At 49.3% G+C, this 14,599-nt stretch overlaps 4 protein-coding genes across 4 annotated transcripts; 2 read left to right on the forward strand and 2 right to left on the reverse strand.

Annotated features, from left to right (window-relative positions):
- Positions 1–638: 638 nt before the first annotated feature.
- V8C40DRAFT_228754 (DUF4238 domain-containing protein) lies at positions 639–3,359 on the forward strand. The gene is made up of 5 exons (XM_083212339.1): positions 639–2,374; positions 2,424–2,708; positions 2,763–2,927; positions 2,981–2,998; positions 3,053–3,359. Exons 1-5 carry the CDS (start codon positions 835–837, stop codon positions 3,301–3,303), a joined length of 2,259 nt encoding a protein of 752 aa, XP_083078607.1. The 5' UTR covers positions 639–834; the 3' UTR covers positions 3,304–3,359.
- V8C40DRAFT_228755 (major facilitator superfamily domain-containing protein) lies at positions 3,246–5,741 on the reverse strand. Its single transcript, XM_083212340.1, has 5 exons — positions 5,111–5,741; positions 4,565–5,031; positions 4,462–4,501; positions 3,994–4,408; positions 3,246–3,919 (listed from the first exon to the last, which is right to left on the reverse strand). Exons 1-5 carry the CDS (start codon positions 5,177–5,179, stop codon positions 3,447–3,449), a joined length of 1,464 nt encoding a protein of 487 aa, XP_083078608.1. The 5' UTR covers positions 5,180–5,741; the 3' UTR covers positions 3,246–3,446.
- Positions 5,742–6,794: 1,053 nt separating this feature from the next.
- On the reverse strand, positions 6,795–8,751 carry V8C40DRAFT_228757 (YoaK family protein). The gene is made up of 2 exons (XM_083212341.1): positions 8,265–8,751; positions 6,795–8,121 (listed from the first exon to the last, which is right to left on the reverse strand). The coding sequence occupies exons 1-2, from the start codon at positions 8,512–8,514 to the stop codon at positions 7,529–7,531; spliced, it is 843 nt and encodes a 280-aa protein (XP_083078609.1). The 5' UTR covers positions 8,515–8,751; the 3' UTR covers positions 6,795–7,528.
- Positions 8,752–8,936: 185 nt separating this feature from the next.
- V8C40DRAFT_228758 (RmlC-like cupin domain-containing protein) lies at positions 8,937–11,226 on the forward strand. Its single transcript, XM_083212342.1, has 3 exons — positions 8,937–9,819; positions 9,909–10,248; positions 10,344–11,226. The coding sequence occupies exons 1-3, from the start codon at positions 9,463–9,465 to the stop codon at positions 10,988–10,990; spliced, it is 1,344 nt and encodes a 447-aa protein (XP_083078610.1). The 5' UTR covers positions 8,937–9,462; the 3' UTR covers positions 10,991–11,226.
- Positions 11,227–14,599: the final 3,373 nt, after the last annotated feature.

Below are 14,599 nucleotides of genomic sequence, written 5' to 3' on the forward strand. Positions count from 1 at the left end.
TAATGGCTCGAATACAGCAGTTGCGAGAGTAAGGGCATCAAGGCATGTATGTTTCTAAGAGTAACACACATGAGTGCTCTGATCGGCGGGACACGAAGCAATACATCCATTAACCCATGTCCTAAATAATACGGTAAATACCTAGGCAAGCAGGTCAGAAAAAGCGAGACTGGTGAATTAATAGGTACATACTAGTAATATGAGCACCTAGTCAACTCATCGAGTAGTGCTTTTGCAGGGAAACGCCCATAGTATGCAGCCAGCACCCGAACTTTGTTTATATAAATATAGTAGAAGTTACTAGGGAAATATAAATATAGTAGCACTCATTAGAGAAATGTAAATATAGTAGCAGTTATTAGGGAAATATAGATATAGTAACAGTTATTAGGGAAATGTATCCGTACCTTACCTAGGTAGATATAGCAGCTACTCCCTTTGTAAGCGTATGATTCAACTCGTGGATGTTCGAAACCTTCTCGGTCTCGTCCGCTTGGTAGTTTATGGATGCAACCCATTAAATCCTTAATTAACAAACTCATACTATATGGGTTTGTTGTTGCGCTTTAAAATAGACATCAAGAAGCCATTCATGCACTTACTTACGTCTTGCGTATACCTGTATTCCATTCATACATGTACCTTACTTAGGTAGATACGTACCGCGTTCGAGCAGCCATGACTGATACATCCGGTTAATTCGTCGCATTGCATGATACATGATACCTGCAACCGGAATAATTGACGGTGCGCGATTCAAGAGCTGTATGCATGTAGATACCATTTGTCACTGCCTATTCTGAAAAATTGGAGATCTTCATATGCAACTTCACGATGATGCCCAACATGCCCAACACGTCAACACAGGACAGTGCGTCAACTCAACAAGATTTGAGCATCAAGACGCCGGAGAACGCGTCGTCGCAATATCATCACTTTGTTCCACAATTTCTTCTAAAGAATTTTGTTGATGCATGTGTTCCTGCTAAAAATGGCTCGGCTACCTCTGCCAACCGTAAAGCTAAGAAGAAAAGTCGCTATAAACCGGACCCTACCGTCAACCGCGTGGACTTGTCTTCTGAAACGCCAGAAGTCATAGAGATACCAGTAAAGAGGATACTTGGCAAGACGGACATGTATCGGGATACGAACAAACCATGTGCAGAGCAGCAGCATGTAGAGAGGATGTTCGGCGATGTCGAGTCAAGGACCAGCAGAATCTTTCGAAAAATTACGAAAGCTTTCGACGAAGGCCATCGCGGCATCTGGCTTACACGAGACGAAAGGAACCTTGTCAGAAAGTTTCTTTTCCTCATGAAATACCGAGGACCAACTTTCTACGGGCGTTATAACCACGAGACTGCATCGGAGTACGACGCCAATGATAGAGAGAAGATGCTTGAATACATGCAGAAGAAAGGGTTTGAAAGACCTATCGATGTATGGTTCGATAACATCAAAACCATCATCGATCTGGATATGGATGATGAGTTGAACTGGATATCAGAACTCCCAGAACGCATGTATCCGGACGATGCGAGGTGGGCCATTATGCATTGCCAGTACTTTTTCATGGCCATATGCACCCCTTCTAATGCTCAAGATGAATTCCTTCTTACCGACAACTGCTACCATGTTTCCGAAGGGGCCTTTCAATGCTCCGTCAGCCTGGAGACTGGAGAGTCTAAAGAAGGGGCTTGGACGAACTTCCACGAGTTTGCTCCCATATCTCCGAAGCTAATGATTGTGCTTCGGAGCTTCTTACTTCCATCGGCAGAGGAAGACTCTCTCCCCGGAGTCAAGGCTAAGAAAGATATGCTATGGTCTCTGGCAGTAGAGAGGTTCCACGGAAGCGATGTCAACTCCACCCTAGCCGATCTTCCAGTCATGAAATGCGATAACAATTATACCTATATAAAAAACGGTGTTTTACAGTGTCGAGAAGATAACTTCTCTCGACAGCCTCATCACAAATTCTTCTTTAATTTTTTCCCTATCGACACACACCATGTCAACAAAATTCACTGTGTGTTCTTGGATAATGCGAGCTCCTGCACCAGCGTAATATTCCGATCCAAGGAGTCTTTTCGCCAAACTCTTGAGTGGTATCTCACAGAGCCTGATTGGGTCGGAAAGCGTGTTACTTCTCTTCCGGGTGACGGACGACGTCTCTATTTGCTGAAGCTGGCGGCAGTGCTGAAACAACTGGGCTCCGACAAGGAACCTACTTGGGAAGAGATCGATGTTGCAAAGATGAGAAATGACATCAAACATCAATTAATGCAAAAGGGATTATTTGAGTTGTGTCCTGAACTCCTAGACTGCATTCCAGATGATAACCCAACCGAATTCATGCAGATTTACAAGAGTCTAGGTGATTCAATTTTCAAGCCTATTTCTATCTTTACTGATGAGAAATCCAGGTGGATCGAAGCAAACGATTATAAAAGATATGAGGCAGGTTCCCTTGATGAGGAAATTGCGGATCAAGATTGATGTGTGGTCGAAGGGTCTGGACGAAGCCTTGCGGGAGAGAAACCGCAATCTTCTTATGGACGCATATACTCGGCTTCCCTCTCATCGTTTCTGGTTGTACATAAAGCAATGGAGAGACATGATCTTGACAGGTCCAGGTGGCCCACGCATCGAGGAGCATGCCCAACCACAGAACGTCAATTACGAAGGACCTGAAGATATAATCGCCAGAGGCAAGTGGACTTTACTTTTGTTCAATAAGAATACCTTCTTATAGGCTATAATAGCGCGACACGTCATTGAACCTAACAAGCTAAACGCCCTAATGAAAGTTGCGGTTGACAATGACATTTATTTGAAGAAGAAACTAGGCTATAGCCTATCATGGAAATTCACAATGGATAAGAGTGGCGCCGAGAATATCAGGATGGTTCAGGCCCTTGCCTTTAACAGTATGTTCTATTTTATTTGAAGCAAGTTACGTTCTAGGCTGAGCTCTCTATAGGTAGTATCCGAGACTGTGGTAAGATTTTGATCATAGCTTTCCAGAGCCTGCTAGCATACTGATAAAACACAGGAATCGAGGAAATCGAAACACTCGCAATAATCTATTACGGAATGGCGGCGATGAATCAACTAGTTTTGGAAATTGGAGGATGTGAAATGCTTAATCTTACAGAAGGCGAGACAGTCGAGCTGTTCGTCAGAATGTTAGTGCGGGAAGATTTTGAGGAGATGTTACAAGGCAAACTGGAAACAAGCGTTTTGAATGATTTAACGAAGGTCTTTTTTGAGTTGATATACCCCCACCCAGAAACAGCTACATAGGAAGTCATCACAGGTATTGGAGATTGGCAAGAAGCCAATTTCATTATTTCCTCTTACAACTCGCAACTACACGTTCCACCCAAGTAACCAACGGCCACCGTTATCGCAGAAATCCATGTAGTAACTAAGATGGACTTGCCATCTCAGAGCTTGTAGAGTCTAACAGACACGCCTTCTCTCTCTCCATGAGCGATCAAAGCCTTATTCTTACGCCCATAAAATACTCTCAGTGCAAGACACACAATCACAACGAGCAGCAGAAAGCCTGCATTTGTCCAGTGGCCTGTAGGATAGCCCTTTTTCGCCTCATCCGCCTTGTAAATCCACACGCCGGGGATCTGCCCAAGACCTCCGCCGATGCTCACGTTGATGGCAATTGCCAGGCCCGTAGAAGCAGTGCTGACGACATTCGACGTCAGCCAGCCCAGCATAGGTGGGATGCTGGCAAATGAGCCTGCGGTAGCGAGGATGAGGCCTCCGTAGCGAGACTTGTACGAGGTTGCCGGTAGAGCGGCAGAGATTATGAATCCGATGGCGCCAACCATGGCAGCACCCGCGGCGTGTACTCCACGGGCATTGAAGTGATCTGCTGAGATTGCGACGAGGACTTGACATACTATTGAGCCCCAGCTCTCGTTAGCACACGAAGTTCCATTATATCGTCACTGAAGTCTGTCTGAGAAGACTTACCGTAGGCAACAGCCCAAGGGGGCACAGTCATGAGCTGTGCCTTCAGGTCGACATATCCAAGACCACTTGTAATGGACGGCGAAAAGAGACTAAGACTGGCAAACGGCGGGCTGACAGCAAAGTAAATAAGATAATGAGCATACAGCCGCCAATCAGTGAGGGTAGCTTTGGCATCCTGCCAAGTCATGCTGGGATGATGTCCTTTGCTGCCCTCGTAAAAGAGGCGTTGAACGGCGAGATCTTTTTCTGGCTCGGACAGCCAGGTGGCACTCTCTGGGTAGTCGGGCAGGAAGAAGAAGACGAGAAATGCGGATAGACAGGAGGGAATGCCCTCGATGATGAAGAGCCAGCGCCAGCCGGCAAGGCCTTGTGTTTGGTTCATGTGTCCGATGCCATAGGCGATGGCTCCGCCAAACTGCGAGCAATGTTAGTGTACGGTATGGATGAGATAACTGCCATCAGACTTACAGCTCCAGCCAATGTCGCGGAGGCGAGAATAAAGGCGACTCTTTCAAAGGTGTATATCAGCAAGACATTCTCAAAGTACATATGTAAAACCCAGGCAACTTACCGCACACTCCGTTCGTCGTGCTTATACCAAAACGTCAAGTAATACACCAGTCCCGGAAACAAACCCGCCTCAAACACTCCGAGCAAGAATCTCACAGCCGTTACGCTGGCAAAGCTATTCGTAGCACCCATGCACATAGTAATAGCGCCCCAGCAAAACATCAAAAAGGCGAGCCACCGGCTCGGACGCAGTTTCTTGAGCAGAATGTTGCTAGGGACCTCGAAGACAGCATACGCGACGAGAAAGACCATGAGAGCAACATTGAACTGCTTGTTACTCATGTTGGCGGTATGTTGCAGGTCGTCGTTGGTTGATACGTTGAGGACTTTTGCGTTGCCGATGTTGGAGCGGTCGAGGAAGCAGAGGAAGTAGATGCCCGCGGAGATGGGGATGATGCGGGTGTCTTGCTTCCAGAGGAGTTTCTTTTCTGCCTCTGTGATGGGGCCTTGCTGGGTTGGTGGGAGTTCCTTGGAGAGGGACTGTTAGTATGTTGACTTATATCCTCGTGTCGTATGGTAGCGAAATGAAGGGATGACGTTTTCTCACATCTTTGAGGACGGCGACATCAACGTCTATTTGCTGCGAAGCTGCTGCTTCTTCCAGTTTTGCATCCATATTGGATACGTGTTTTTCACCAATCTTTCCAGAAAATAGCAAGTCGTTGTTTGTCAATGGTTCCAAGTTTGAAGACAGTGATATAGGTGCTTAATCAGAGCCAATTGACTATGCCCACGCGCCTCAATCTTTCTCCCTCAAGCCCAAGAATATTTGTAAAAAAGAAGATTTTTAAAACAAAAAAGAAGTTGCAGCGACAATAATTGAAAATCTTCATTGTCGCACCGCCCGCCCGCGGTAGGAATGCGGGGAGATCCAAGCGTCTCTATTCAGTGCTTTCGTCTGAGACGGCGTGTTTGTGCCAAGCGAACCCCATGGTTCAACTGCCGAAACAGGGACTTGGTGATAGCCGGGCGAATGAAGATTGGCCGTTTAGAAGCTGTGGTGGAGATTTTTGAGGATCTCCAGGTTCGCTCAGCTCTCATGAATCCCTGCTCTTGCGTCTCGTGGACGCGCTGGCAGCGTAGCGTCACATCGCGGGTTTTGGAGATGGACGCGGGCCAATGACGATAAGAGGCCAGTAAATGGCTGGACTTGAGGTGATTGAAGGTACTGATTCTTGAGGGAAGTGAGCGGAGTGGGAAAGGGTTGAACGGGGATTGTGGGCGTTTATGTACTTGTGGTGTTGTTGGTGGATTGCGGTATAATACCAAGCGGAGGACAGGAAAACCGAGAGAAGGAAGATTTCCAACACCCACGCGTTAAACTACACGCCTGTTTTTTATATATCTGCTAATATAGCTATATTTTGCTAATGTCCACTGCTATATCTATATTTCTTTAATAACTGCTACTATATTTCTCTAGTAAATGCCATTATAATTAGATAGTGGAATTCGGATGCTGGCTGGATAGGCGTTCCCCTATGAAAATACTACTTACTGAGTTTATGCAGTGCCTATATTGCAAAATGTTTCTACTTATCTACCTATTTTACGGTCTCGCTTTTTCTGACCTCCGCTTGAGAATACATACATGAGGTTATGTAGGGACAGTGGAGATGGGGGCGGGTAAAACAACAATATCGGCAATCGGACGGAGCTCGCCAATGTAACGCTGACCCCGGATCAGCATCAGATAAGCTCATTTCTAATGTTATTTATTTATTTTATCTTGCCATGCACATCTCGTATAATCTGACGGCTTGCTGTAAGAGGGAAGAGATAGCCTATACGCAACAACTCACGGGACCCGTATAGCTACCTACTTACAACGATTATATCGGCAGAGCTGTCTGATCTATGGAGATAACTACATGTACACAAATCTATGCCTGGGCTTATGTCTTGGTGACTGGAGTGAGGCTCAGTACACTTGATTCTGTCGTTGTTTGTCATTTCACATCGAAATGATAAATCGGAGGAGACTGTTAACAACGAAGCTTCATAATATGCCAATTCTCTTGTCGACTACATTCTATAGCATCTATTCAATTCTAGATACGCCTTTTCCAAGATGCCAAACCAACATTGTTCCATCGTTGATCAGTTTGGCGGCTTTCAAAACACAGTTCCGGGTAAGAGGCTTGGCATTGGGATAAGATATCATCAAATCATCGCCTGCCGCGAGGTCAACGGGCCTTTATGCAGAACAAAGCCAATGCGGAAGCTAATAATGGGAAAGTTATATCAATAAACACTAAATTGATACGAAAATGTATGTCTAAATTGATGGTGTGCACACTTCTATCCAAGTTCTTGCAGATGTGTCATTCTCTCATCTCCTCATTCACCAACACACATGCACTCATTCACTGCCAAGCACATGCATCCTCACATTCATCCTACAAAGTAACGGACAGAAAGACTCCATCCCCGACATCCGCCGGCCGGCTTCTGTACAGCTCTCGTCGGTCACTCTGCGTCACAAATGTCTCGGGATCTGCCTTTTCCTTTGGTGGCATCGTTCTTGGCGGCGAATTTTGTGGGCCATTTTAAAGTAGCTCGGCGCCTTGAAATGAAACCCGAGCGGGCGAAGCCGCGATGCCCGCAACGCGGATACTAGCAAAGTTGTAGAGGGGAACAATGACTGGACTTCATTTCCGATGATGTGCGTGCGTGCTAGTGAAGCGTCGCTTATTGCGGGAAAAAAATCTTCATCAAGGGCGGGAGTGGTTGGGCTCAATTGCCACCCAAGATGAGACATCGGGAGTCTGTCGGGAATCTGAGATGTCTCAGAGTGAAACATACGTCCGTGTCAAAGCTTCCTGCATGTCATCAATGTTGCTGGTACGATGACTGTGACTGTGAATATGACTGTAAATGTGATTGTAAATGTGCAATGCTTCATAACGGATGCTTTATTCTTTCAACGCTCTATCTTGTCCAACAAATAACGATGGCGCTGTGTCTACTCCTCATCGTCTGAAGGCTCAGCCGGCCAGAAAAACCAAGTAATAACCATGATGGCCTTGAGAACGGCGGCGGTCCACAATGCGCCAGCAATGCCCAGGGAGCTGTGCGAAAAGATTCCGCCCAGAACAGCACCGACGAGCAGAAGCGTAGGCGCAGCCGCACGGCGGTTCCTCTCGGCGTTCTGGAAGGCAAAGAGATCCTGGTCGGAGAAGAGATCGCAGTAAATGCTCGTCAGGACGACGCTGGTCAAGGCGTTGTACTTGAGAGCCCGGCTCGTCACGGCCTGACCACAGCTCTGGAAGGCGACGAGCGCAAGAGGTGCCAGGACCGTCCAGCCGACATGGTCCTTGTCCTCAGAGGGAGTCGTAAGAGTGACGATGAGAGCGGCGGCAACGATGAAGAGCGTCTGGGCAGCAAAGGACACGCAGAGCACCCATCTCCTCTTGGGCGAAAAGTAACGGTGGAAGCGGGCGAAGAGGAATGATCCGATGCAGAAGCAGAAGAGTGAGATGCCGGACTTGTAGAGACGGGCATTCGTAGGAGGGTAGATGAGCGAGGCAAGGCCCAGTCCGACATAGACGGTGTTTCCTATGCGTTTGGCATGAGATGGTTAGCATTTTCGGGTTCTCAGTGTTTGAGTTCCAGCCTTTGAGTCTTCATCATCTCAAGTTACGAAAAGGCACGCGATGAGATGCCTCATTAATCCAAATCCAACAAGAGGCTTGACCAACCTGTTTGCATCGACACAAACGCGCCCCAGACCTGCGTCGACGCGCTGTCCAGCAGCCCCGTGACGACGTAGCACAGCAGAAGCACCACATCCGCCCACGATCGCGACACCTCGGCCGTCATTTGCTTGCGAAAGCGGGAGACGACGGACCGCGGCTTGGAGTGGCCGTTGCGCAGGAGCGGCTGTTCCTCATCGCCAGAGGCGCCGTTGGGCGCGGCTGCAGAGCCGTTGGTGGTGCCGTAGGTGGTCATTGTAGTGCGTCAATCAATGTCAAAGTGCTGACGAGAATGAATGAATGAAGGAGTGAATGTCAATGACAAGAAAAGGTCCCGTTCGTTGAAGCCTCGCCAAGTTCGAGGGGCCGCCACGCCTATCAATGATATTTCGGCAGGGGCAATAATTAGATATCAATCGTCGGGCTATCGTGTTGCCGCAAACACTTTGACTCAGATTAGCACATGCACATGCACAACTCAGTTACCAGCAATTGCGCAATGAGCTAAAAGGAGCTAAAACCGAAGCTTGGCCTGCCGCAAAACGGAACCCCCTGCGAGTCTCAGCTAGTCTCCAATAATTCTCCTGCTGCAGACCCCCGGAGTCTATTTTTCTGCCGCCGAATGCCCAGGAACAGCAACTTTTTCATCGCGCAAATCCGAGCTTCCCATTGGCGGATGTCAGATCTGATGCCGACTTTCGCCTCAATCGTAGCTGCAATTAGACTGCTAAGGGCGGACTTGGTTCGGAATCGGTCAAGGCTCTCGGGCCCCTGCGGCTCCTGGCGGTATCGGGGGGCAGTCGAGGTACTTCCGGTTGTGGTGGCAGCAGGCGGCAGATCCAGGTACCAAGCTATCAAGGAGTACCGTCAAGTCGCTCCGCACAATCATCACCAGTGGGTTTGGTGAGGCGATACCGCGACCTGGAGAATCCAGTACGAGTACAAAGCTTATACCAAGGTTTTGCGACGGCGGCCCCCCATGCGACGCGAGGATAAGGAGGGCCAGCCTTGTACACCGAATGTACAGACGTGACGTGCCGCAGACGCAGCGGAGGCATGAATTGTCGTACGAGAGAAGCTTGTGGCCTGCTTTATAAATCATCCTGCCCGCCCGACAAGCTTCACATTCACCTTTACCTGTACAACCGCATTGAAGCTGCCGCACCGACTGAAGCACCCTGTAACCTAACTTCTGCCAGCCAAAATGAAGCTCTCCGCAGCCCAATTGCTCCTTGCCGGAGCCAGCTTCACAGCTGCTCTGCCTCATCTCGACAGCCCGCGCCAGCGTCTGCTCAATGGCATGGATCTGCCCTCCAAGTACGGTGAAAACAGCAAGCCCTACACTCCCGGCCACCGCGATGCCGAGGACAACTACGTCGATGCCGTTGGCAAGAAGCTGGACCCCAAGCCGTGGCGAAACGGATTCGGAGCCTCGGTTCTGGGACCTTACAACCGCGACCGATCGCGTCAGAGCCCCGACATGATCCGCCCGCCCAGCACTGATCACGGCAACATTGCCAACATGCGATGGAGTTTTACTGATTCTCACGTGCGAATTGAGGTAAGAAAGGATGAGAGAAACCCGCTGCAAAATCGCCTGAAACCCGGGCGGCCGCTGATTGACCCCCCCTGCTGACACCGGAACTGTAGGAAGGAGGCTGGACCCGACAGACCACCATCCGTGAGCTCCCCACCAGTGTCGAGCTCGCCGGAGTCAACATGAGACTCGACAAGGGCGTCATCCGTGAGCTTCACTGGCACAAGGAGGCCGAGTGGGCCTACGTCCTGGACGGCGAGGTGCGCGTCACTGCTCTCGACTACGAGGGCGGCAACTTCATCGACGACCTGAAGAAGGGTGACCTGTGGTACTTCCCCAGCGGCGTGCCTCACTCTCTGCAGGGTCTCGGTGAGAACGGAACCGAGTTCCTCATCATTTTCGATGACGGCAACTTTTCCGAGGAGTCGACCTTTATCCTGTCTGACTGGCTTGGTATGTTCTCCCATTCTTGCTACTAGCTACTAGCTACGGCTACTACTCCTGCTTTTGCATGTATGATGTATATACTAACGGCGGGTTTCACACAGCTCACACCCCCAAGTCCGTCATCGCCGAAAACTTCCACCTCGCTCCTGAGCTCTTCGACCACCTCCCCGCCGGCGAGAAGTACATCTTCCAGGGCTCCGTGCCCGGCTCCATCGAGGATGAGGCGCCCAAGGGCAAGAATGTCAAGAAGTCCAACTACCAGTTCACCCACAAGATGCTGGACCAGGAGCCCAAGAAGACGTCCGGTGGCCAGGTGCGCATCACCGACTCCAAGAACTTCCCCATCTCCAAGACCGTGGCTGCTGCCCACGCCGTCATCGAGCCCGGCGCGATCCGCGAGATGCACTGGCACCCCAACGCCGACGAGTGGTCCTTCTTCATTAGCGGCCGCGCCCGTGTCACCATCTTCGCCTCCGAGGGTACCGCCCGTACCTTTGACTACGTCGCCGGTGACGTCGGCATCGTCCCCCGCAACATGGGCCACTTTGTCCAGAACATTGGCGACGAGCCCGTTGAGATGCTCGAGATCTTCCGTGCTGACGAGTTCCGTGACTTCTCCCTCTTCCAGTGGATGGGTGAGACCCCCCAGCGACTTGTCCTGGACCACCTCTTTGCCGACGACAAGGAGGCCGGTGAGAAGTTCTGGGAGCAGGTCAAGGACGCCAAGAAGGACGAAATTACGAAATAAGCTGTGACGATGCAACAACAAAAAGAAAATGAAGGAGGAGGGATAACGTAATGAGGACACTATTAACTTACTGTACATGTATTCACTGTGGGACGACGATTCAAGGGTCATGTCATCTGGGGAGGGCGTTTCTTTTTTCATCTCTAATTCACCTACCGCCTCTAGATGCGAGGCCACTGTAGTTTTTTTTTTTGGATTATCAAATCGCGAAATTTACAAAGTTTTAAGCATAAAAATAATCTTCTTCATTTTTTCCGTGTCTTTCCCCCCTCATCTTTCCTTTCTCATGGGCGAAAAGGCGCTCTCGAAGCTACCAACGCAGGTTCACCGTTCGTTTGAAGCTACGCTGGGGGGTTACATCAAAGCCCTGTTATTTCGTACGTAACAAAAGGACCTGGACTAGAGCTTCGCAAACAGCTGCCTGTCACATTTACCTAGGTACGCAAAACAAAAACAAGCATGAAAACGGGAGTATTTGATGCTACACCGTATGTATTGCCAGACAATCTCGCCGATACTGTGTTCTAGATGCAAGCAAGCAACCCGAGTTGGGATAAAGCCGCGGATGTCCGTAACGAAATAGTAATCTTGCTTACAAGAAACACGTAATAGTCTAGATGGGGGTCACTTCGGAAACTTTTTCCGAGGTCTGGGCGCGAAGAATTGCTAGAAGGGAGACATCCAATGCCTGTCCATCTTCTTCACAGGCCTTTTTTTCCCTTCCTCGCTCACTGTCTGGTTGTGGCTATCGATTCGAGTCGATAAATTGCTATTACGTGGGTGCTCACGCACTGTCCTCTATCTTTCATCATATATGGTATAATCGGTCATATGACCTGTACGAAAAGTACGCGCTCCCTCGTGTGTAAGCTCATAGCCAATAAGGCTCATGCTGTTTATCAGAGCGTGAATTTCATTGTAGTACACGTCAATCTAGATAGGTCTTTAATTGAAATCTAATATCTTTATGAGAAAGTGTGGGTAGGCCCAGTTTGTAAGCAAAACGCCCCTCGTCCTGTAGTTCCACACGTGGTTCCTTTGCAGAAATCATTTCACGATAGGCTCTGAAATAGGGTTGTTAGGTACATGTAGTATTCCTAAAAAAAAGGGGGTGGGCTGTATGTACTACTCGTATTAGCGGCAAGGCAGCTCGGACGTAGAATTTAGCCCAGATACTAACAACGGTCATAAACAAAACAACCTTACATACAGCCTGGTGGCGTAGAACAGCCGGAATAAGAAGTGCATATCCAAAAATTCCCTGTTGCAATTCCTGACGCCTATTCTCTACCCTTACTCCGAGTCTCAGTTTTCGGGGAGAGGCGGCCCTCTCACTTGCGCCAGCCTAGCCACATGCTGCAGCTCGGCCGCTATAATAACGTCCCGGAATCTGATATCGAAGGGCACCAAAAAAACAAAAGAACCACATCTATCATCTACTATCTAAAGGGCGGCGTGCTTGCATCTACGAAAAATCATGCTTCATAGATAGAGTTATGTGTTGTCCAATGCAAAAATTCCCGAGCCCACGGCCGCTATTTTACTCGAGATAAGGCACGTTGGGCGAGCGGGCGTCGACCCGTTTGGGCAGTTGCTAAGTGACTTGAACATGTATCAGATCAATGCGATTATGTTATCTGCACACCACCTACCTCTTACTGTACATAGCAGCAGCTACTACGAGTAGTATTTTCCGAGGTGCACATGGGGGGGGGAGGGGGCTCGTCCTTGTAGTGGCAATTTTATTAATAGGTGTCTGGTTGTAAGCCGGACAAGGGGGGGTAGACGCGGCGTAAAGGAAGGCATCACGACCAGGTACATAGCAACTTGATGTTGTTGGATCGTCTCTTCGTATATCAATGAGTGCCTAATGGGTCCGAGGCCGGCAGTTTGAGGGAAAATCGCGCGATAGACCCATAATAGCACCAAGAGAGCTCGAGTCAGTCCCTTTTGATGTGACCTTGACGACCAGAACAGGGCAAGCCGGAGCAAAGCAAACGGCGTTGGTTTGATTAATGTGCAGCTCAAAGGCATCCACGGCTGTCTGCATGTCGATCACTGGACTAAAGACGGGCATAACGGCAAATTCAAACCCTACTAGATTAGTTAAAACGTCAAGAAATCTCGGTGTAAACCTGTGGGATGCTGCAAGATGGGGGGAACTTTTGGATATGCCACGCGCTCGGAACAAAGATTTACGTGCCGAGTAGCTGCTCGATTGCCTCGGGTGTTTGATTGTAATAGGAAATAAAAGATTCCAAGTGCACTAGGAGTGTGTTGAGACGAGAGGGTGGGAGGGTAAGGTAGGAAGAGGCAAATCCGACATGAAAACACGAACGAATGTAGAAGGCTTCGATGGAACATGGCGACATGTATTCTCGACGCCGCGAGCAATGCAACATCTACTCGTATGCAAAGCTGCAGCCGGAGGAAAATCGGCTTCAAACAGTTACCGACATGGCCGAAGCAGGAGGTCCCTCAACGCTTTACGAGTACATGGTGTATGGCCGTTCATCTCACTGGATATACCGGCGAAATTGGTGATCCTCCTCAAATGGTTGGGGGTAGGGAAGCTCTGAGGGCTGCAAAAGAACAGAGGTAAGACAGGGGTAAGATGTAGTGATAGGCCTCCGAGTCGTGAATCTTCGAGACGGCACACGCCTCCCTATCCTCTCATCTGAGCGGCATCAAAAGCCGGAAGGCAAAACTCTCACACGAGGTTGAACAGTGCCGTAGACAATCCTTGCCGGATGTAAATGAACATGTTCGAGTACCTATACGGCAACACGAGGGATACTACCCCGTTCTCAATGCTTTGCAGGCGTAATCTGTCAACCTGTCAATCTGTACCCCGTACACGTATGTAGGCTGGGCATCTGAAGGGCACGTAGATTCGAAAGCTTGGCGATGGGCTTTTGTATGTAAGCTCATGGTTACAAATCGATTTCCTAGCCAGTAGGCTCAGCACGGAATTTTCCGGCGCATACGAGAACATGCCTGTTGTAGGTGAGGCGTGTGTATTGTATTGTGTTGTAAAAGAGCCTGGCCACCGGATCTGGAGCATAATACGCGGTACTGTATCTGGACGACGACAGCTGGCGAGACAAGGGGAGGAAAGGCCCTGCCTGGGTCTCCATAATTTGCCTTCCATGTCTCTTGCTAGCCTCCGGAGTACCACCAGAGACAAGGGAGCAAGGGAGCAGCCGGTCGAGGTGAAGCTGACCCACGTCGCTCGCTGCTCGGGCTTCTCACGCGCCGTGCCGGTGGTGCATACGCACACCTGTCTTCTATTTCGTTCTGACAGTTGGGTCTAGGTCTCTGTGCGGATGAGGTAGCAATAGTGATAAGTGAGACACAGGCTCCAATGGCAATTCGGGCATGATGGGGCAGAGAGGTGACAGCTGCCAAGGCATGTGTAGTGTCGTGTAGTGTGTCGTGTAGTGTAGGATGAAAGAAACGGTAGAACTTGAATGGCTTAGAATGATGGAATAATACCTGGTAATTGGTATGTACCTCGAATGACCGTTTTTGATGCTCTGTCGCGAGTAACTGTACATGCTCCAACGCGCTAAACAGGCGCTACTCCCTAGTATCTCTTCCTCCCAAGGC

Source organism: Trichoderma camerunense, assembly GCF_050948025.1.
Source record: "Trichoderma camerunense strain CBS 138272 chromosome Unknown V8C40scaffold_1, whole genome shotgun sequence".
In the NCBI taxonomy this organism is placed as follows: Eukaryota; Fungi; Ascomycota; class Sordariomycetes; order Hypocreales; family Hypocreaceae; genus Trichoderma; species Trichoderma camerunense.